Source organism: Molossus molossus, unplaced genomic scaffold (assembly GCF_014108415.1).
Source record: "Molossus molossus isolate mMolMol1 unplaced genomic scaffold, mMolMol1.p scaffold_m16_p_16, whole genome shotgun sequence".
Lineage (NCBI taxonomy): Eukaryota > Metazoa > Chordata > Mammalia > Chiroptera > Molossidae > Molossus > Molossus molossus.
The window spans coordinates 54,599,061-54,623,128 of record NW_023425351.1 but is presented as its reverse complement, the minus strand read 5'-3'; the positions used below and the strand labels follow the sequence as shown (position 1 = coordinate 54,623,128).

At 33.2% G+C, this 24,068-nt stretch overlaps 1 protein-coding gene across 3 annotated transcripts in view; it reads left to right on the top strand.

Moving 5' to 3' along the window:
* The window catches only part of CSMD3 (CUB and Sushi multiple domains 3), a 1,073,312-nt gene that overhangs the window by 393,360 nt on the left and 655,884 nt on the right, over positions 1-24,068 (top strand). Inside the window, exons 7-8 of one of the 3 annotated variants that reach the window (XM_036263874.1) lie at positions 555-866; positions 18,080-18,157. The exons of 1 other annotated variant lie outside the window; for it this stretch is intronic. In XM_036263874.1, the coding sequence (XP_036119767.1) occupies positions 555-866; positions 18,080-18,157 (390 nt within the window). The remainder of the gene's footprint in view (positions 1-554; positions 867-18,079; positions 18,158-24,068) is intronic. One more of the 3 variants, XM_036263875.1, reaches the window with a different exon arrangement.

Here is a 24,068-nt window from a genome sequence, read left to right as displayed (position 1 = left end):
CATAGAGCAGTAATTTCAGAGTTTCATTTTTTAAAATTGTGTCGTTTTTATTTTGGCTTTGCTTTTAAATCCTCCTTTTTTTCGTTTGCTTGTCTTTAAATAGATTCTTTTGATATGTTTCCCAGAAATTATGAAGAGAGATGGCACAGCCTATTCAAAGCATCCGTTTGAGAAAAGTGTGGTTACATAGTTACCCAGTCTATCAAAACTTGTCACTTGCCTGGCATTTGTTGTCAAAATTCATCTGTAGATAAATAATGAAGAAAATTGATTCAGGGCCACATAAAGGGTTTTCTATTTCGCCTTTCCCCCTCTAATGTGTTGTAGTTAAAATGTAGCATATTTGTGTGTAATATCTATATTCATAGGTTGATTGATACAAACCGACCATCAGATCTGGTTGCTTCACATTTTAGTGGTGTGTATGTGTTGTGCCAATGAATGTTGATTATCCTTAAGGTAATAGAAAGGAATATAATTTATTAAACTTATCAGAAAAAAATAAACAACATTTAAAAGAAAAAGTTAGCATCTAGTGCTACTGTGTCCCACAGGTTCTTCTACATTGACCCACACTACCTCCACTGGTGAGTTAGAGGAGCATAACAGGACTACCACTGGTGCAATTGCTGTTGCTAGCACATCTGCAGATGTTACTGTATCCAGTGTTACAGCTGTCACCATCCATAGACTTTCCGAGGAACAGCGAGTGCAAGTTACGAATCTCAGAAATGCAGGTCTGGACCCCAACACGTCCAAGGACGGGCTCTCTCCTCATCAAGCAGATACACAAAGTACAAGGAGAAGACCAAGAAATGCTGAACAGATAGAAAGAACTAAAGAGCTTGCAGTTGTTACTCATAGAGGTATTGGATGTTATTTTACTTGTGCCCATTTAGTTACAGCCAAAACTTTATTTTATAATGATTCTAATTAGAAAATGAACTGAAAGACAGCCAAGACATAGGAAGCTAAAGAAAGAGTTAAAGTCGGAGCTGCAAATTATAGATAGTACTGCCAAAGCCTGAGTAATTTGAAGGCACAGAGGTCAAAATAAATAAAATCAAAGTGCAATGGAAATATGAAAGGGGGTGGGGGTAAAAGCAGAGAGAAAGAGAATGCATAAAAAGAGTAGTAAAAATAAGTACTAAATACCTACTGCATATTACATATCAATTATGATGTTGAGATAACATGAAAATTAAATAGCCAGTTTCTATTAATAAGTGCACATATTTACACAGTGATGATTTATCCTACATAGTAGTTTTCAGTATTTGCATGAGATTTTTATGTTATACAAATGAATGCTAATTAATGATTGAGATAATAGATAATTCGATTGGGAAAAATGGATACATTATGTCTGACTATTGTTTTGCATCGTGTACTCTTTGTAAATTACCTATTGCCTGACCCATATGGTAACTGAGAACAGGTATTCTGTAAAGTTAACAGGTATTCACTGAGATAATGGCTCCAAATTTGAATATTCCTTTACTTCCTAATTTAATTTTTAGAGAAAAAAGATCACAAAGCCAAGTCATATATTGGCAATTTTCCAGTCAATTAATATTAGCCAGTCTACCTTTCACAAAATTAGGGAGTATAGCAAGCATATTTTTCTATTTCTTGGTAGCACGTTTAATTTAGCAGTTTACAAAAAAATCAATGAAGTGTCAAAAAATAAATGGATTTCATTTATATCAATATATGCATCAGTGAAAACATTAATTGAACATATTTCAAATATAAAATATCTACTCCAACTCCGTTTCCAATCCATTCTCACATATTCTCTAAAATGGTTATGGTTATGTGATTAGGCATGGCTTATATAGACCATGCTATCAATAATAAAAAATAGTCAACGCCTACAACACATGAGAGCCAAAATTCGGAATTGGAATTGGCAGACATCAAAGCAGTAGTCTTTTTAAAAATAACCAGCATGCCTGAAATTCCTGCTGAGTACCATGCTCTGATCTATGGGAAATAAAGTTAAATAATACATGACCCATTCCTTTAAGAGACTGAGGTAAAGTGGGCAACAGAGAGAAACCCATCTTGGTGATATAAAGGAAGGCTCTCGGAAGCTCATGCTGATCGGAGTACTGAGAAGTTTGCAGGCAGTGAGTCATTTATTTGACATTTTAAATCATCAGTAAATATAATACAAAATTAACTGCCTAAGCATTCTAGATATTTTAGAGAAAAAAATAATTCTTGTTCTTCTGTTATATTCTCCACAATGTGGTCAAAATGATCTTTTGACAATGAAAGTTGGATCACATCCCTCTGCTGCTTTAACACCTTCCGGTGGTTTCCCAGCAACCTCAGGCATGAAATCAACACTTGGTGATAATCCACAGTAACCTCTTGGTCGGGCTTTTGTCCTGTCTCCAGATTTAGCTCATGTGACTGTCACAGTCACTCACTCTCTCTTTTTTTTTTTTTTTTAGAAATAAAGATTTTTTCAGTTTGTCAGATGCACTATGTCCTTTTCTACCTTAAGCTACTCTCCTAAGCTAGCACTTTTTTTCCTGCAACCAGAACATTCTAATTTATTTTCCAAGTTTTACTTAAAGTGTCCCCTCCACAAAGTTTAGGTTTTCCTGTTACAAGTCATTGTTGTTTCCTGAACTTTCCTTTGCTTTTGCAATCAGCAGCCCTCCACTTGTCTTGTAAATATTAAGTTCTAGGAGGTCAGGAATGAATGGGTCTTGTTTATGTGCATTACCCGTGCCTAGCACAGCTTCTGGCCCATAGACATATTTAGATAACATTTGCTAAACTAATGAATAAACATTTACAATTTTATTAACCAGAGCATTCACCTCAATTACTTAAAGACAAAATTATACTTCAGTATAATCAAATATCTACATATTTCGGAACTAAAGATAACTATTTTTTCACATTCATAAAAAAACAACAACAGTATTTTTTAACCCTGTTAAAGGCAATAACATTCCTGCTAACCCACAATCATATATTGCCTTTATTATATTAGCACTTCAAGCTAGATATAAATGCCTTGCCTATAGCCCTTATACAGTTATAAAGTCAAAGGAAATATATAATTAAACACAGGAAAGCTATCGTTAATGAATTCCATATGAATAAATATTAGTGTAATACAGTGGATGTCATTTTACTGAAATTAATTACTACCTGTGATAAGAGAATACAATAGCATAAGTTCCTTTGATGACTACCAGCCTATACTTTTTCCCCTTGTGTGATAATTTAGTATTTTTATCACTTTTCTCTGTTCACACTGCAGTTAAACTTTTATTTTATGATGCTTTTATCATTAATAATTTCTAATTTATTATTAATAACCTGAGACAAATATAGTACTTATAGGTTCCATCAATATTACTGTGAATGCAAAGAAAACCTGAACATTGAAACCAAATATAGGATTTGGTACTTGTGAGTGAGTATAGACTCAAAATGTATGCATTAATTTATGCTATATTAAATTTAGATCACTATAAGTAGTTGCTTTATTATAAATAACAGCTGCACAATTAATAATCTGAAAAAAACTTTGAATATTTATCAAAGGTATTTTTAATTTTCTCTATGGTACTTACTCCAACTTAATTTCTTATAGTACTAGGGTTAAAACAGCACTGTTTCAATTTAAATTATCTTCTTAAAATATATTTTTTTCTGCTTACTGCTTGTTCTCAGTAAAAGAACACCATTTCCAATTTTTACCATTTAGAGTCTTCTGACATTGAAATAAAAAGAAGTAAAAGAGGAATAAAAATACTAATAAATAGTATTGGTTTAGACCTTCTTTAAACTGCGCATTAACACCACACCTGATTCCTGCATTCGTGCCCGATAGTCCTTGGAAGGAGACTAACGTTTTTATTGACTGGAGTGCAGTTCACTGTGCCACCTGCTACAAGTGAGACCCTGTTCAGGTCACATGAACTACTGGAATTCAATATCCAGTTCTGTAAAATAGTATCAGAGTACATATTACATTATGGTTATTGTGAGGATCAAATCTGTAAATGGGTGGAAGTGTCTCCTAATTGAGATAAAACCAAAATACCCACCATCGCTGGTAAGTTTTGCGGGCAGAGACCTGGCTTTCATGCTCAAAGCTGCGAGTTCTAGCAGAACACCTGCCTCATGGGGAGTTGTGTGAGAAACTAGCATGGATGCTGACTTGTGTTCCACACATATTAGTTGTTATTATGTTTTATTATTATTTACCAAATGCATTTAACTCGTATTGTGGCCATGGGATTGTGTTGGGTGGGGGTACAACAATGAACAAGGCAGGCTTTTCCATCAAGTAGTCTGTACCTCTTTATACAAAGAGTAATTACAAATTGATTATGAGAAACTGTCATAGCAGTATTTTTGAAATATTTCTGAAGTCAAGTAGAAGGACTGACGACCTTTAAATGTAAAAGTGAAGGATGGCCGTGCAGAGGATATTTAAACTGATTCTTGAAAGGTGAATAAAAGTGTCAGAATAGTAAGTTGTATTTATATCACTAGATGCATAAAAAGCGCTTGGAGTAGATACTAGTGATTCATAGAAATAGGGTGAGTACACATTAAAATAAATAATTTTAATTATGCATAAAGGAAGATTTATATTCATATAAATAAATTAAAATTTTTTTAAATAACTTTTTTTTAAATTGATTTTAGAGGGAGAGGAAGGGAGAGAGAGGTAGAAACATTGATTGGCCGCCTCCTGCATGCCCCCACTGGGGATCGGGCCCACAACCTAGGCATGTGCCTTGACCGGGAATCAAATCAGTGACCTCTTGGTACATGGGTTGATACTCAACCACTGAGCCACAGCAGCAGGTCAAAAATTATGTTTTTAGTTTACGAACTATTCAGATGTTTAAAATTAGATAACATAACCTAGATGTTTAAAATTAGATAACATAACATATTAGATAACATAACCTAAAATTAGATACCTAGTGATATTTAAAATTTTATCAGAATAGTTTGATGCCTTAACTAAGATCTATTTTGGAATTACTTATTAATATTTACATAAAATTTTTCCCCATAATTCCTAAATCCAATAGCTCAATATTATAACCCTTAGATATTTCAACTCAAAGTTGTCTTAAAATAGCAGGTCTATGTAATATTATAATTTAAAAATTGTGAGTTCCCTATATTACTAGATTTATATATCTTAGAATAGATGGAATCTTTAAGATCATCTCACATAATACCATTATTTTATAAAGAAAATTATGGTCTGGCAGAGCCTTATGAAAACGTGGTCTTCATATTGCTGGACTAGTGTTCATTCATTCTTTCATTCAATATTCACGGGATCAAATGTATGTAAAGCCTTGTAGTAGATAAAATTAAGGCTAAAGTACTATAAACGATCAACAAAACTGAGTTTTCTTCCTCGAGAAGTTTATAGTCATACCATCTCAAAAATAATCATTCAAGTGTGTTTTATTCCACATAATTTATTTTAACATTGTCTCTCGTGTATTTTACTAAAATGACATTTTTAATTTTTGAAATGCGTGGACAAGTTCTGTCAGCTGTTAATGAGCAGGCTTGGTTGTTTTGGTTTTCAAGTACAAAATGTGGGCATTCTTCTGGAAAAGTATATATATAATTATAAACTGTTTTTAGTATTCTTTTTAGGGGAAACTTAACTTAGAGAACTATAATATTTGTGGGGTCCGGTATGTGTTGTGAGCATTTACAGGCACTGCTATTTGTCTGGACATAGTGTAGTCAGTTCTTCCATACTGTGAGTGATAGCTAGTGGTCACATCAACAGAGTTCAGCAGAGCTTTAGTTTAATTTAGGAAGTAACATGAAATTATGTTTAACTGAAGTTGAATATAAGGGAGAACCCACCTCACCTCTACCACCAATAATGGCAGCTTCAAAGAAAACCTATTTTGATCATTAGTTTTTAAAAAGAACTTTTTATTAGTTTCAACTTCAGGTAAAAATGGTTAATTCAGCATAAAACTATTTGTTCATTTTGGGTCAGCGATTTTAAACCAAACAAAAGCAGGAGTTTTTTGTTTTGTTTTTTTTTTTCATTTTTATTATAAGCAGTATTTTTTCTTTCTTTTTTTTTTTTTGAGTAAGCTCATCTGAAGGTTTACATTGCTCAACAAAAAGAGGGAAGAAAGCAGACTTTCAGACACACCTCAACACTAAGTTTCCAGTTTGTATCAGAAATCAAATTCTATAATATATAAAACTTTGTTTAAAAAATATAGACTGAAATATGAAAAAAAAACCCTCTATTTTTGTGGAAGTAACAATTTTTGGGTGCCTACTGTGTTCCTTTCACTAATAGGCCATTTAACTACATGTAAAAATTATTTTTGAAATATTTTTAACAGTTTGCAAGCAACTAAATACTATGGTCAAAAATTCTATTAATACTTTAATAGAGTATTAATTTATAAATTCAAAGCATCTTTTTAAAAACCTTCATAATAAAAATCACAATATAAATTTAATTTGTGAATGGTTACCTAATGGATAGTGATATATGTCTATTAAGTATCAGAGTTTTATTGAACATAGTAACATCGTGCTAAGTATGTGATGAATTCAAAAGAAGTATTACCTATGGTCTTTATTTCAAAAGGAAAAGTTGTAGAGATAAGACTACAGAGAAAATTTATTGGTCAATTCTAAGAGAAAAATTGCTACAGAATGAGTATGATATGTGAGTAGGCATAAGTTATAACTGTCTTCAGATATTCGATATGTTGGTATATGTAAGAGAGATCAAACCTGTTCATAGTTGTAAGGCTTTGTGTATGAAACCACGGAAGATACAAATACTTTACTATCAAGTAGACAGACTCTTCCCACATTGAGTTTGATTCAAATATATTAAATTCCTACATCACTAATAAGATATTGAAGCATAGCTTGATGGAGAAATTGGATATTTAGAGACCATTTAAGTATCAAAGATTGTTGCAACAATATGATTGCTACTGTACCTTCCAACTCTAAGTGTCTATGGATCTTTTCAGGGATATTGTACATTAATGTATTTATCATTATTATGTACTCTTATTGCTTGAGTTGACAGGGGCTTATCATTATGCTTGTCTAATTGTATAGCCAATGTTAAATAAGCATAGAAGTGGCCATTGCTGCCATCAAGAGCGTTTGAGATTGGTAGTCTTCTAATCTTAGTACGTGGGAACTCAGCCTCATATATATTTCTCCCAGGGCCCAATGCCTACACATATACCTTAAATTCCCAAACTCTTCATTTGAGGATCTCACTAGGTTGTCTTTCAGGTAGTCTCCAAGACAAGAGTTATTTATTTATTGATTTATTTTTGAAACCTACCCATCTTCCTTCCCTTTTCTCTCCCCTCCCTTCCCCTCCCCCTTCCCCTCCCCCCACCTCTCTCCACCTGTCCCCTCCCTCCTCTCCTCTCTCCTGCCCACCCCTCTCTGTCCCCTCCCCTGCCGTCCCCTCCCCTTCCTCTCTTCCTTCCTTCCTTTCTGTCCTTACTTTTCTTTCCTTTTTTCATTCTGTTTCTCTTCTCCTTTCCTTTCCTTCCCTTCCTTATTTGTTTATTTCTTCAAAAAACACTTGTTGTGTACTTACATGCCAGACTTTCTTCCAGTTCTTGATTATAAAACATTGAACAACATTAAGTGGACTTTGCTTTAGTCGAGCTGATATAACGTGGGGAGAAAGGACTGCAAGCAAATGAACAGGTGTCTACCTGAGGGTACAAGAGCCGTGCAGAAAGTTCAAACGGCTCATGTACTACACGGGTGACCGCCTTAGTGTGGATGGTCAGAAACGGCTTATTTGAGGAGATAAAATTTAAACTGAGACGAAATAATAAGAAGACAGCCATGCTAAAATTAGAGGAGAAAGCATATCAGACAGAGAAAACAACTAGCTGGTAAAAACTCGAGTTTTGCTTGAGAGCGAGAAGCCCAGTGTACCTGGAGCTCAGTGGACAAGGCGAGTGGTGAAGATGAGCTGGGAGACTGTCCGAATCAGACCGTGGAGGTAGGCTCTGAGGCCATTGGTGGGCTCTACCAGGGGAGTCAAATTATCTAATGTAACTTTTTTTAAAAAATCATTTTAGCACGAAACTAAAGAATAAAGGACAAGTAAATAAAGGCAGGCCAACAAATTGGTAAAGTACACAGACAGAATGGAGTGTTGATAGGGACTTGGAGTCTAAGTCAGACTGTGCTTCTCTCAAACTTTAAGGTGAACACAAATCACCTGGCAGTGATACCCGAGGGCAGACTGTGACTGGATGGAACTGGGGTGGGACCTGAAATTCTGCATTTCTAACAAGATTACAGGTTATGCTGATACACTGAATAACGAGAACATAAATGAGGATGATTAACACGCAGAGAGAACAATACAGATCAATAGTACCTGCTTGCTGTCCTGCCTCCATAACATTTTCTCCACTAGAATAATCACAGTACTAATAAACTATCTCAGACAATGTGCTAAAGCTCAACTTCAATTCTATAAGAATGAGTTGAGTGGTAGGAAATTCATGAGTGAAGGGATATCTCAGGCAGAAGGATTTCCTTGATTAACTTTAATGACGGTAATTAATTCTGTCAATCCTTAAGACAGAGCTGATTACATTAGTTATGATTTTATTGAAAAAATAAATGAATATGTGAATAAATGATGAAAACATTCCCAAGTCAAGTTTTAACTAATTTGTTACTTTTAATTTTACCCTAAATTCTATACATTAAAATTACTATTATTATTATTATTTGGGTCTATTTTATTTATGAATCTAACAACATACTTTGAATAGGACTGGGCCCAGAGTAGGAAGTTAATTTTTTAATGTATCATCAAATCACAGAAAAAACACGAGATTCTACTTTCCCATTACTTGCCATATTTCAAATCTCTGGAAGGCTAACTGATGGAAGAAAAATAGAGCCGAAAAGAAGGATACAAAATTGATTGCTGAATCAAAACATTTTCGCTTTGAATAATTAAGCATTATCTTTTATTTTATACAAATTATGAAATTATACTTGCTTGCTTGATTGAAATCCCTTCTTTATCAGAATAACTGATGTACTGACTTTCATGTATGTTCAGCATAAGTGGTACTGGAATGGAGAATTTATAACTTTTTAAAAATTATCTGGTTCCATATGATTCTTGTAAGATACTTACTTCAATATATTAAATTATTAACTTTTATGTAGGAACTTTGATACTGGTAAAGTAAATACATATTTACTACAGACAAATATTGACTATTGCCTGCTTTATGAATATCTTATTATTTTTATAGTTTTCTAATTATAGTATTTTATGGAAAATTATGTTCAATATTGATATTTTCAGCAATTTAAAAATTTGTGTCCTGAAATGTACCAATTTATTATTTAAATACACAATTATTTATTGAAGATCATCTTTATTTTATATTATATTACCACATTTCATCACACTTGTGAAATTGTCAAAAATATGCCATTCATAAAAGTAAATATATATTTTTTAATTTCTAATTATTTTACACTTTGTGGAATAAGTTGCTTTTAGGGAGAAATGGAAAAGAAGTGTTAGAATTTACTTGGTAAGAAATCTGTGCATTTTTTGAAAGGTATTAGATAAAAAGACTGATTGCCTGAGAACCTTCATGACAATATTAAGCAATGACAGTTCATTTTTTTCACCAATGACAAAATTGCAAGTAACCATTTTTACATTTTTATCTAATGCTACCTCTCAAGCCAGGCTTATAAGTTATTCTTATGTAGTGGCTTCCATGTTTTTGTTTTCCTTCCAGTAGATCTTACGAAGCCTATATCTTTTCCCATCAACTGGAACCATCAACTTACAATAATGACCTTATTTCAAAAGTGATTTGCAACCCCACTGTGATGGTCACCAGTCATCATTAACCAGATTTCTTGGTAGCTTATTCATTATTAGAACATACTGCTTCTCATTTTTATAGATGGGTAAAAAAAAAAAAAAAAAGATGGAAGATAATAATATGCGCTGAATTATACGGGAAGGCTTCCCTTTAAAGACAGGAAATGAAATCGGTTTTGTGTTTAACTGATTTCCCCCAATGCTTACCAGAGCTAATCAGTGAATGTGATGCTTGTGACTTTTAAATCTTTTCCCTTTCTAAAATATTTTGAAGGGGCTAGACTTTCTATTTGTGCTCAAAGCGAGCGCCAAAGCCAACTCCTCTGCCTTTTGGAGTATGAAGAAGTGATCCTAAGTCAGAGACATTTTTATCTTGTTCAGACTTATTTCAGGGCATTTTCACCCACTTTTGCAACAAGCTGCTTCCCGTGCATGTAGTGTTCTAGAGCATATGGCAGCCCTGCTGTGCACAGCGAATCCACAGTTAAGCTTTAACATTTTAGGAATGGCAGAACCCTCATCTCTAGTAGAACAGCATGGTGTTAGATTTGGGGCGCATTGCATGAAATATTTCTCTCTTCATAATTACACCATTGTATTCTAAGTCATGCACTATAGTTTTTTAGTGTTGATGCTTGGATTTCTTTATTTAACATATTCTTTAAATAACTTTTCTTCACAATACCAAATGGGATTAAAATGACAGAAATTCTTAGATTGCTTTTATCCAGAGCCCAGAGAGTTTAGAGAATTTTCTTTTAATAGGCTTACATAAAGGGGGAAAAAAGTTTATTAACTCTCCTGAACTTTCCCATTAGAAAGGAACTCTGGCAATGATTTCCTGAAAAGACTGTATGATGATTTGAATTTCATATAGCAGTTGGCTTTTGTTTGCTACACCTTTCTAATTCAGTTCTTCACATTTTTAAGATAAAGTATTAAGAGGCTTCAAGCCATGAGGTTAAATTTAGTTCTATCTGTAAATAATCAATGTTTTTTTTCCCCCAATATTAAATTCAGTTAAAACTTTTTCTGCTCTATAGTAAAGTAAAACATGCTTAAATTCTGATATTGTTGACCACTTAAATTTTTGCATTATTAGCTTTGCCTTAAAAAGAAAAAAAATGAGGATAGGGTACACTAATCCCATCTATGTGTCGTTTTCTAAAATATACACTGGTGAATTCTGATTGGATGTGTGGAATGTTGTTCTTCACAGTCAGGTGGTGGTATAGATGCTAAGACAGACGTTTCAGAGTCAATGATTGAACATGTTATACTAACATATGTATGACCTTGAGGTCTACTTAGCCCTTCTCTATTTTTAGAACTGTAGAAAGGAGGGAAATAATTCCATTTTGAATAGACAGTTGGCAGAGTACCTATGCTTTAGAAACACAACCAATAAGTAATACTGCCCCCTTGTGGCACTTTTACAACAAAAAATCTGTTCTAGTTATATAAAAATAAAATAAGGTAAAAGATATGTAAACAAATTAAGAAAACAATTAGCACAGAATTTTAAAGATTTTAGGTAGCTGATTTTCTTAGAAATAAAAATACATAGTTTAGTGCAATGTTGATAAGAAATTATGGGAATACCTAATATATACAGTTCTATCTAGTAGTATTTATATTGAACTCCTGTATAAGTTACACCAAAATAATGTGTAGCATTTTGTTTATCTCAGGTTTCTATTAGCCCCACATATATATGCTCCATACATATATACATATATATATATGTATATGTGTGTGTGTGTGTAAATATATCTATCTATCTATCTATCTATATATATATATATATATTTTTTTTTTTTTTGCCATTTTTTACCCTTAATTCAGTTACTCTCTAACTTCAGTAAGCCAACTCACTTGACTTTCCTTCTATCTACTTCATCCTTGTGAATTCTCTATGCTTTGGGGGAGATAATTTCTAGGAAAGAGCACATATGTGTGATACAGATCTTCAAACCACTTCCAAGAAAACAAGTAAGCAAGCAATGTTAGAATGATGAGCACCAGCCACCTGTAATTTTACTTGGATATAAACTTTTGAAGATTATAAAAGTGGTTATAGACAAATTAAGAGGTGCTGTTTAATATAGTTCCTGAAAAATCAAAGCTGTAATGATTTCCATGTACCAGTGGTATGTCCATCAGAGTCCATTGGGTAACAGTGGAACAAGGGCTAATTCAAGGAGAGTTTACTTACAAAAAAAAATATTTCTGTTTGGCCAGTGTAGCTCAGTGGGTGAACGTCGACCCATGCACCAAGAGGTCACTGGTTCGATTCCCAGTCAGGGCACATGCCCAGGTTGTGGGCCCGATCCCTAGTGGGGGACATGCAGGAGGCAGCCAATAGATGTTCTCTGTCATCGATGTTTCTAGCTCTCTCTCCTTCTCTCTCTAAAATCAATAAAGAAAAAAAAGTTTTTAATTATTTCTAAATGAGTGGATGTAAAGGAACCACAAGGGGTCATACTATAACCTAGGGTAGAAGCAACCAGGCTATTACCATTCCCAACCCAATGGGATGAGCGGAGAGAGCTGTTGGACAGTGATATATAGTTGGCTGACTTGAGAGGACTAGTTACCTTCAATTAAGGGTCCTAGTCAACAGGAGGGACACTGGAATAATCTTGATCTTACTTATTTCCCACCCTCCATCCTCCTGCTGGAATTCTCCAGTGCATGAGGGAGTCTATCGGTAGAGTCTAGCGCTTCACAAACTTAAATGGTCACACGAATCACCAGGGGGTCTTGTTAAGTCATAAATTCTAAATCAATAGGCCTGGGGCTGAGCTTGATGGTCACCTCTTCTAACAAGCCCCCGGGCGGTCCCAGTGCTGCTAGTGCAATGCCACAGTTTATACAGCAGAATGCAGCCTAGTCGGATAACCTTCTGCAAAGACCGAGGAGCACGGACCTGGGAAAGCATGTGGACAGTATAGAATACACATGGGTTATGACCTGTGCTTTGCTGTTTTCAGTAGCCATAAACATAGCAGTACAACCCTGCATCGAACACATTGCAAAAGTCCATCTACAGCTGCTTTAAATACAATCCAGGTGATGATACCAAGACTTCTAGTGAAGAATTTGAATAAATATATAAATATGATAATCAAAAGAGATGAGGAAATATTGTTATGCAGTCATGGTACTTTCCTGGATTTTTAATTTAAAATTACTTAGTATACTAATAAAATTTGTCATGGGAGAATATATTCCATTGCCCTAAATCTGATGACATTCATGAACTGTGGTCACTATTATTCCAACGGTTACTTCTTTCTCCATTAGTATTATGCCAGAAGGCATTATAGTGTACAGATGTGGTCTTTGACATTGAGTCTAAAGCAAGTATGCAACATAAAATTTCATTTATTTTAAATAAGAATTTTTAAAAATAGACCTTCAGGCCTATTTTTGTCGTAGACATCATTTGAGAAGTGTCGCCTAATCTCCCCATTCTCTACAGAATTCATGTGAAAACCAGGGCCATACTAAGCATCCCCACCAAAAAAATGTTAATTTTTTATGTTACATTTTATAGTGAAATTGTCTTTGGTAAAATTACTCCATAAGAAGAAAATAGAAACTATAGATAAAGCAAAAAAAAAAAAATCATTTTCATTCAAAAGAATATGATATATCAAAACAACAACAACAATAATAACTAAAGGCCTAAGGAAGTAAATGGAGGGGACATTCATATTTAACTGTAGGACTAAAGGTGATGAAAATTTTTTATTCATCACTGTCAGAAAATAAGAATTAAAACTTAGTTAAATTAATGGCTGAAACAGTCTTAACAGTGTTAAAAGTGTCTGTGAACCTACCAATGATAACTCTTGCCATGTAGTGATTTTATTTACTAATTATAAGGATGCACAAGGATAATATAAAACTCCCACATTTTTCATCCTGACATTCTACAGCACACCATAACGCTAAGCCCCGTTACACCATGCATTGCAGGTGCGTCTGTGGTATCTGCATACGTGTTATGGATTCCAGACTTTGTTTCATTTCTGGGAGGAAAGAAAGCCCAGATTTGAATTTCATAGTCTTTATTCAAATACTAGTTGTGTGATCTTCAACCAGTTATTTAGTCCATCCACTTTCCCTTGAATAAAAAGTAACAAAATTAATTCCATCTAGATTTGTGAAAACAACAAATTGATTTTATAAAATGTAGTGTCTTCTTTTAAAACTCACCACTCTGTTTAATTTTCCAAGCAAAACAAATTTACAATTCTTCTTTACTCTGAAGTGGTCGAAAACAAGTTTCCAAAGATTTAGGGTCTAGACTGACTAGACCCAAACTTCGAGACTTTGTAACTTCAGAATCTTTTATGAAACCTAAAATGGGCCTGTTACATGAGTACCTTAAAATATGGTGAATACACGTGTTCAAAAAAACTGGTAAGATTATATATTCAAGGATTTTCTTTATATTCATACTAAATTTACTGTTTTGGTCAAAGGATTTGGGGAGTTTTCCAACTTTGTATAAAAAATAAAATTTAAGTTAGAAATCCAGGGGACGTAGATGATTTAACTTGTCTAATTCCTACACAGTGCAAAAGATATAACGCAAAATAACTGAAAAATTTGTGTATGTCACACAACCAATTTAAATGGCCTCAGAAACTGACTAGATCATAAAATTATAATGTAATAAAAATAACTAGCATTGCCCTGGCTGGTTTGGCTCAGCAGTTAGATTGTCGGCCCGCAGACCAAAGGGTCCCAGGTTCGGTTCCCGCTAAGGGCACGTACCTCGGTTGCGGCTTGTCTCCAGCCCCAGTTGGGGTCGTGTGGGCGGCAACCAGCCGATGTGTCTCTCTCACATCAATGTTTCTCTCTCTCTCTCCCTCCCACTCTATTTGACAATAAATGTAAAAATATCCTCGGGTGAGGATCAAAAAATAATAATAATAATAACCAGCATTTACTAAATTCTTGCTATTCACTGATTCCTGGAATTTATTGTGGAATTTAAGCATAGTGGTATAGTATATAACTATAATTTTTTTCAAATAAAAATTGGGTATTGCATAACACTTATATTTAAATTTTATAATTATACATTATGTAGCAAGAATAAATGCTAGCCAAAAACTTGCCTGGTAACATAAATAGAAGTTAGGACTTAAAAAATATTGGAGTGTATGAACAATACTACTTATCCCAAGTGATTTTCTTTTTAAAGGAGAATATAATTTCCTATAGAACCAAGAAGTTATTTTAAACTTTTTGGTCTGAGATGACACTTTCTTAGCAAAGTGTTATCCCTAACTCACCCAACCAAATAGTCAAGTTTAGACATAAACACATTGCATAAACGTACCCTTTCTGCTTGCACGTGCTCACACACCCCTTCTGTAGTGTTCAACATCTTCTATTCTTACTAACAGCATTATCAAACCGAGCTCTTTATCCATCTGGACTTTTCTTCTTCGGTTTCCTTCTGTGAGTTTACAGTATTTTTATTTATTTTTTTAGAATCCCAGATCTGTGTTGAAACTACCATGAAATCTTTAGACTCATTTGTAAGACTTCAAATCAAATCTTAAAACGCAGAACAAAAGTAGAGGGAGAATTCCAACTTCTACTTCATATTCGAATTGGGAGAATTATGCTTCAAAACACAAAATGCAGATTTTGTTAAAAAGAATTTTAAGACAGCCGGGAAATTCACAAGTGTCAGAGACAAAATTTAGAGCAGTTGCAAACCCCAATCGAACTAAACTTTAGTTTCCCATGAAGGTGGGTGTGTGAGAGAGAATTACAGCAAAAAGCACAACTTGAGAGAGATGTAGTCATTTTTTCGCTGTAAATAAAGGATCCTAAATAATCTCAAAACTGTAAAGAGACTAAGCAGTCCTCTAGTCCTAGCTGCTTATTTTAAGAGAAGAGACCAAACCCTTTGGCTCAGTGGTTAGAGCATTCGCCTGAGGATCGAAGGGTTGCAGGTTCGATTCGTACCTGGGTTGCAGGTTTGATCCAAGCCCTGGTAGGGGTCTTGCAGGAGGCATCTAACACATCATGTGTCTCTCTCTCTCTCCCTCCTTCCCTTCCACTCTGTCTAATAATCGATGAAAAACTATCCTTGGGTGAGGATTAACAAACAAACAAACAAAAAGCAAAAAACAAAATGAGAGAGAGACCAAGGTAAAAAGGCAGATTCTTGTGTAAAATCACACAATGAATACTTGCTAAAAATCAGTTTTCTTTAAAATACTGCTTCAGTGATCATTTTTCTCTTTAAAAAAAAGATTTTTTTATTTTGCTTTCATTGTCAGAGCAGGAGGGAGAAAGGGAGGAAGAGAGAGAAACATCGACATGAGAGAGACACATCGAGTGGTTGCCACCCACAGGACCCCAACTGGGGCTGGGGACAAACTGCAACCGAGGTATATGCCCTTAGCAGGAACTGAACCTGGGACTCTCTGGTCCATGGGCCAAAGCTCTAACCGCTGAGCCAAACCAGCCAGGGCAATTTCCTCTCTTTTTTTATTCTAATATGTATAGATAGTTCTTTTATTTTTAATCCTCACCCGAGGACATTTTTTTGCCAAATCAGCTAGGGCAATTTCCTCTCTTTTTTTATACTAATAAGTATAGATAGTTCTTTTATTTTTAATCCTCACCCGAGGACATTTTTTCACTGATTTTTTTTTTTTTTAAGATAGAATGGGAGAAGGGGAGGGAGGCAGAGAGAGAGACATCATGCACAACCCTGACCCAGGCTGGGAATTAAAGCTGAAACAGGTACTTGTGACCGGGATTCGAACCAGCAACTCTGGCCAGCAGGCTGATGCTCTAACCACTGAGTCAAACTGGCCAAGGCAATAGATAGCTCTTAACTATATATTCCAGGAAACCATCAGACACTGTCTCTACCTTTCTACTTTTGAAGATATTAACAAGAAAAAAATCACCATAATCTGTTCCAAAACTAATGAAATGTCCATAATTGGGGAAAACGACAAGTTGCAATTAGTAAAATGATCATTTTAAACTATCAAACAGCAATTTTGCTTTTCTCAAATTCAGGGCATGAATAAAACCAGATAGTCTATTGTCTCAGCTTGTCATCCCTACCTATATAACTTATAAAGCAATATGTAAAAAATTCTAAGTTATAATTGATGAAGTTAACTACATCTCTTGCATTCTTGTTCATGCTGGTTGTTTAAAAGAAAATTCTAATTGACATTTAAATATCTCATTAGATAAGATTGCATACCTTTTAATTAGTGGAATTTTAATTAAATAGATTTTCTTTATTTTACTTGGTGTCATTAAAATTTTAATAGTCTTCTGAACTATTGTTTATCAGTGTTAAAAACAATATAGCAACTTTATTTAGTCAAATAATTTATACTTAAAAGAAAATAATTCTTCTTTTATCCGAAATACTTTACAGTGTTTTAAGTTACTTCATTGAATCTATTTTTCAGAAAATCCAGTCACATCTATTTTAACATAGTGCACAGTGAAGTATGCCATCATCTTATGATATTGATTTCTAATATCATATCAAAAAGAATAGTAGATATCAATGAATAAATCCAAATACATTTAATTTGCTTTCACAAATTTTAAGCAATATAAACTGATATCAATCATTGTGAAAAGCAATGACTATGAAAGGAAATTGTTATTGGCAAAAATATTAAAATGTATTTTAATTTTTTCAATTCTGCCATTTTAATAAATGTGTCCTAACATTTTAGTTAGGCTAAATTTCCTAAAAAGTCCATTAGTTTATTTTCAAGTTCATTAAATTCTTTCCATTTTTATGTCTTGGTATTTTAATTTTCCCAATTAAATAAAATTTGAACAATTCAAGTGGTTCAAGTGTTAATGTTTTGTTCTTATAAAAAACCTTGAATAGTATTAAAAACTACCTACACACATATGTAGGATTCTCCCCATAGAACACTTAATATCCTTCTTTAATGCTTGGTATTTTACTACTTAGTGATAACATTGCTAATTTTTCTTTTCTTTTGTGTACCCTATCTCAGACTTATGAAAGCAATTTTTTTTTTTAACTTGCATAAATCCATGCTAACAAAATTTGTTAACTTGAATTTCATTTTAAAATTGTATATCCTGATACATGTTTTTGTTTGTTTTCTTAACTAGTGAAAAAGGCCATAGATTTTAAATCTAGAGGATTTAAATTGTTTCCAGGGAAAGACAACAGCAACAAGTTTTCTCTCTGTGAGTGTACTCCTTTTTTGTTACTTTCTCTAGTGAAAGAGTGAAGTTTGTGATGTCTGTGTTGTTTGTGTGTGTTTTATAAAATTGCTTGTATATTTATCAAATTAACTGCATTAATATCTATATAACATGCATGATTATTATCCAATATTTTCTTGTATTTTAATGTGTATTTAGTTAATGGATTAACATGGTAAACTCCTGAGCTCAGCTTATTTCAAAAGGTAAACAAACTCTCTTGATCTAGTGTGTTCATAGTAATCTAGATTTGTAATTCAAGATGTGAGATAAAAAAAAAAAAAGAGTGAAATTCCTTAAATTGGTGATTTCTTGTAGGAATTTTTGTTTGAACATATCTAAATTTTAACATAATTGTTTTTCTAAAGAAAAACTTGTAATAGTAATTTTTTGTTTAAGGAAAAAAATACTCTTGATTTAAAGATCAAAACCTTTTAACTCAGTAGTCTTTTGTGAATTAATTATGAAGAACATCTATGAATCTGATTAGGAATCACTGAATTAGTGCATTCATCTGTATTACATACAGGATTATAACATTTTTAGGAGAGGTAAACATTTTTGTGATATGAACCAATAGCAGTTTGTGGAAATTCCTGCCTTGCTGCTTATACAGATAGATATAAATTTTGAAAGAACCCATTTATGACACAACATCTGACTTCTAAAATAACATGTTGGTAATAAATATGATTAGTTATTGTAAATGTGTTTTTTTTTTTAACAAGAGTATATATATTTGGGTTTTTTAAAATTTAATTGTAAATTATCAGATAAAATGAGTTTATAACTATTTCTTTAAAATTCAGTTATTAAAGTTATATCACAAAAATACTTTACCTACATGTTTATTGATTCCTATATGTAACAGAAAATGACATAAGTTGAGCAGTTACATCAATTATTGAGAAACAACTTTGGAGCCTGTATGTTATGAAAAATTTTAAGTGTCATAATTTTAAAATGTGATTTTTTCATTTTGTTAGATATGAAAATACTAAACCCAAAAACGTCAACTATCTGTTGAAAATTGTTGATCAAATTTGGTTACCTATTTGGAAATCACTTAACCATTCATTGTAAAGTGGTTAGCTGTGTAATTATGATTTCTTGTTATATATATATTTTTTTGGTTTAAAACATATTTTTGAGATTGATATGTCAGTTTTTAGGGAAAACAAATAGTGCTATAGTATTTTTTCATTAATGTTTGATACATTTTATAAAGTAAGATCATTTTCCTATAATAGAAAATGTAAACAGAAAAAAAAGTCAGATAAAATTATTCTGACATATCAAGTTCCATCAAGTTAGCACAAAATAAAAGTTAAATGTTTGCTGACTTAAATATCAGGTTTACTACCTCTATTTCTAATATTTTTTTCTGACCCATATATTTATTTTGGAATTATTAGTGGAGTTATAAAAGCTATGTCTGTTTTGCCTTTTCCTCATTTCGGCTACACTGTTAAACCTGTGTACGCTCCATGCTTCATAACGTGAGCTGGGAAATTCCAGCTATTTATGCTAAAATATATAAGCTTCATTAAGGCATAAAGATATATGTAATTCTCTATACTTGGTATATTGCCTTAGTGGCCATATATATTTTGTACATTGTTTTTGTACATGAGTTTGACGGTGATCAAGAAAGGAAACAGACATAATAGTGTATTTGTGTGTGGGGGAGAGGGGGTAAATATTTTGTTTAAAGTATATTTGCTTTGACATTGTCAAGAATGTTAATAGGCTAAAAAAAGTTAGTATGAAACAAAATGTTTAAATTTACATAATAATTAAAATATAAATTGTGCATTTATTTATTGCATTTTATGTGAGAAGAAAAACACTCTTGTTCTTCATTTTTATTTTTGAATATCACATTTCAGTCAAAACAAATTATGCCAATTTGTTCATAGTCACAAAATAACAAGCCAACATTATTTGAAATTTTATTTTAGTACAGTTTTTTTCTCAAAAATCTTTACTACAATTGGTTTTTCAAAACAGTATATCTATGATTATTTATAGAAAAGGGTTATATCATTTTAATTTTCATCATTATTATATGTCTGCTATCAAATAGGTATTTGGGTTTTTATTTCCTTGAAATCATTTATTTAACACAGGATAAAATAATTTTAAAAGGAAACCTTTTTATCTCACACTCATCTTTCAACTAAAAACAAAAATAGTAAAACTTGTGGTCTTTGTAAAAACAATCAATTCTGTTACTGGAACTGCCAGAAGTTAGCATAATTGTGGAAGACATGAAGCACACATATTGCCAAAGCATGTCTTTCCTCAATAACACCTTTAAAGTGTAAGAAACAAATTAATAAGAGATTCAGGAACTGCAGGCTGTCTTCATAGGGAGCACATGGTTGTTCAAATGGCTAGTTCTGAACCTTTTCTAATTTTAATGATTAATTGAATAGTCTCTATCCATCCTTTGTTATTTTACATCAAAAAGAGTAGGTTTAGCCTGGCCGGTGTGGCTCAGTTGTTGAGCATTGACGCATCTACCAAGAGGTCGCCAGCTTGATTCCTGGCAGGACACATGCCCAGCTTGTGGGCCAGATCCCCAGTGGGGGGCATGCTGGAGGCGGCCAATCGATGTTCTCGCTCATTTATGTTTCTATCTCTCTTTCTCTCTCCCTTCCTCTCTCTCTAAAATCAATAAAGAAGAAAAAAAAAAGAGTAGGTTTGCCAAGAAATGAAAAAAAAAAAATTATTATTTTTTTAATTTTAAAAGTAAGCCCAGCTGGTGTTGCTCAGTAGCTGAGCGTAGACCCATGCACAAAGAGGTCACCAGTTCAATTCCTGGTCAGGACACCTGCCCAGGTCATGGGCCCGATACCGAGGGGGGGGGGCATGCAGGAGGCGGCCAATCGATGTTCTCGCTCATCCATGTTTCTATCTCTCTCTCCCTCTCTAAAACCAATAAAGAAAAAAATAATAATTTAAAAAATAAAAACAAATTTTTATATTTTAAAATGTTGAACTTAGTGAACCAGAAGTCCTGCCAACTTTTCTACTAGGTTTTTCTAGAATATTCAAGTGTAATTATAAAGAAAATGTGAGGTTCTCATAATTATGTTTTTGTTTTTACTTCATCTTCTTCAAATCCATACTTTCATTCATTCGTATGATCCATCCATTCCTCAGTTCTATTTGAGCTACTTCTCCAAGGCAGCACCATGCTAGAAGGTAAAAGACTGAGCGAGCAAAGAACAGCTTTGGCGGGCAGGGATCTAAATTTTACTGGGGAGCTGAATGAGTGAAGACGCAACTTTGTGCACAACAGGAAGTTGTATAAAGTAAATTCTGTCAATATCCACGATGCTTGAGTTCAGAACAATATTCAAAAGCACTGTTTTTTTATAAGGAGGCATAAACATTTAAAATTTAATATTAAAATATCTAAGAAATGTAGCAATGTAACTAGTTGGATGAGATAATGTGGAGGTGACTTTTAGTTAGAAGATACTTTTTATTTTTTAGAGTAGATTTTGTGCTAAATAATACTAGAAGACTCAGATAAGTTGCTTAAAATGACACTATTGTACTTTGATGATGACTAATTGTATAGTGCTCTTCAGCTCGAGAATACAAATTAAGGTTCCTGTAGCATATTTTATAAACACATATAATAAAGACACTTCAATGTTATAAGAAATAACAATTATTTAATATTATGCTAAGTGAAGTAAGTCAGGCAGAAAAAGCTAAGGGCTGTTTGATTTCACTTATGTGGGATATATAACTTGTGGTCACAAACAGCAGTGTGGTGATTGCCAGAGGCAAGGGGTCAGGTGGGGGTGATGGGGGCCTAATATATGGTGACAGAGGATGATTTGACATTGGATGGTGGGCACAGTGCAATATACAGATCTTGTAACAGAAATTCACACCCGAAACCTATATGATCCTATTAACCAATGTCACACCAATAAATTTAATTTAAAAATTTATGAGCAATGACAATTACTTAATTTTTAAAATGCTATCAATTTTGTCCTCTCTTTTTTTCCCACAGATGTTGGGGGAAAAGACCTAATTTTGAAATAATAGTAATAATAATAATAATAACAATGTCCTTAAAGATCAGAGCAAAAGGGTATTCCTCATAGTGATACTCTTTTCAAGAGGTAACAAACAGCCTGTCTGTGTATTTAAACTTTTAAACAATACTTATCTTCTTACCACTCTGCAAGTTACTATTCACATTCAAAGAAGTAAAAGTCTGTTTCATTGCTTAAATATGCTTATGTAGTGAAAGCAGTTGATTAAATGAAAACAAATTTCATTTGAAGGTCTTGGCATCACTAGCTCTAGCCAATTATGAAATATCCAAATTTCAGAGAAATGAGTGATTATACATTTTTTCTTTATTTTTAAAATGTTTTTAATTAATGAACATTAAATATATGTATCATGCAGGTCTCTTATCTTTACATTTTAAATTGACGAATCTTTCCCACGTTGTAGATGCCCAGAAACAGTGGTCTAAAGGACACTTCCAATGACTTGACAATTAAAATCATAAGACTTGGGACTAACTAAGTAAAAGTGGTAGAAGTTATATACAGGCTGTGCATATTATAACTTAATAAATATATATTTATTGCTATATGTAATATATTTATTTATATTTATTATATATATTTCTTTACATTAATAAATAAGTTATAAATATGCTGTACATTTTATTTAAGATAAAATGTTGGGAAAGTGTTTTGAATTTTAATTAATGAAGCTGTTTTGTCCTGGTGAGATGCCTACACGGGTATAGGGCTCAAGGGTTAGGAGGAGAATTTCTTGACTCGATCTGCTGAGGTTTGAACCCAGACTAAAGCATTGGGTAACAATATGTCTTTGAAAACCTTTCTAACCTCTCCATACCTCAGCTTCTCACCCGAAGGAAGTGCACACTATTAGTAGCTACTCTTAAGATCGTGTGAAGAATAATTAAGTTGGTACATATAAAACAAATGTAGAATAGTTCTTGACACAAAATGCTATGTAGGTGTTAGCTAGTATAAAAATTCATATAACCTAGGCTTACTTTTTGAGTAAAAATGATGAAGAAATGGGGAAAAAAGATGTTTTTATTTCTAACAATATGTTGACAAGGTAGTTGTAGAATAAACTATAATCCGTTATATATTGCAATATTAGGTACATAAGTATAGTCATACCACTTATTTTCATTATCGCTTGTTATATAAAAAGAGGGATTTGAATAATCTGGAGAAAAATGAGAAATTGGATTTTGTAAAAATTGCTGCTTGAGATGAGTCGTGAAAATTAAATAGGATTTTAAAGTGGAAGGAAAGGAGAACACAAGGCATGGACTGAGCAAGGCTAACCAGTAAAACTGCAGAATGACAAAGAATCGCTTGCACTTGAGTTGTAGATGCGTCTTGATGACTAGTGGGAAATATAATGGCTATACTAGAAATCTAGAATAACAGGAGACTTGAACAGTAATGCAAACTGTGTTTGAGGGAGTTTAGTCCTCTAATAGGTGAGATGAATTGGAGATGAAAATGGAGTCACGAAAGCATCCTGATTAGGTTGGATTTGAGCGTGCACATGAGATGACAATAAGAAATTTTTGGTTTAGTAAGTCAATAAAGGGACAGGAAAGTAAGTTGGAAAAGATGATAAAACCACAGATTGAAAGTCATTAACGAAGAGGTAATTTTTCAAGCTGTGAGGGAAATATAAAGTATGGATAACTGTGGATCAGTGTCTTTGGATTTGACCACTGTATATGATATCAGCAAAAGTAATGGAATAGTCACACACACACACCCCAAATACAAACAAGCAAAAAACAGAAAAGTATGTATTAAGTAGCAAGTCAACAGACTAAGGAAAGCATAAA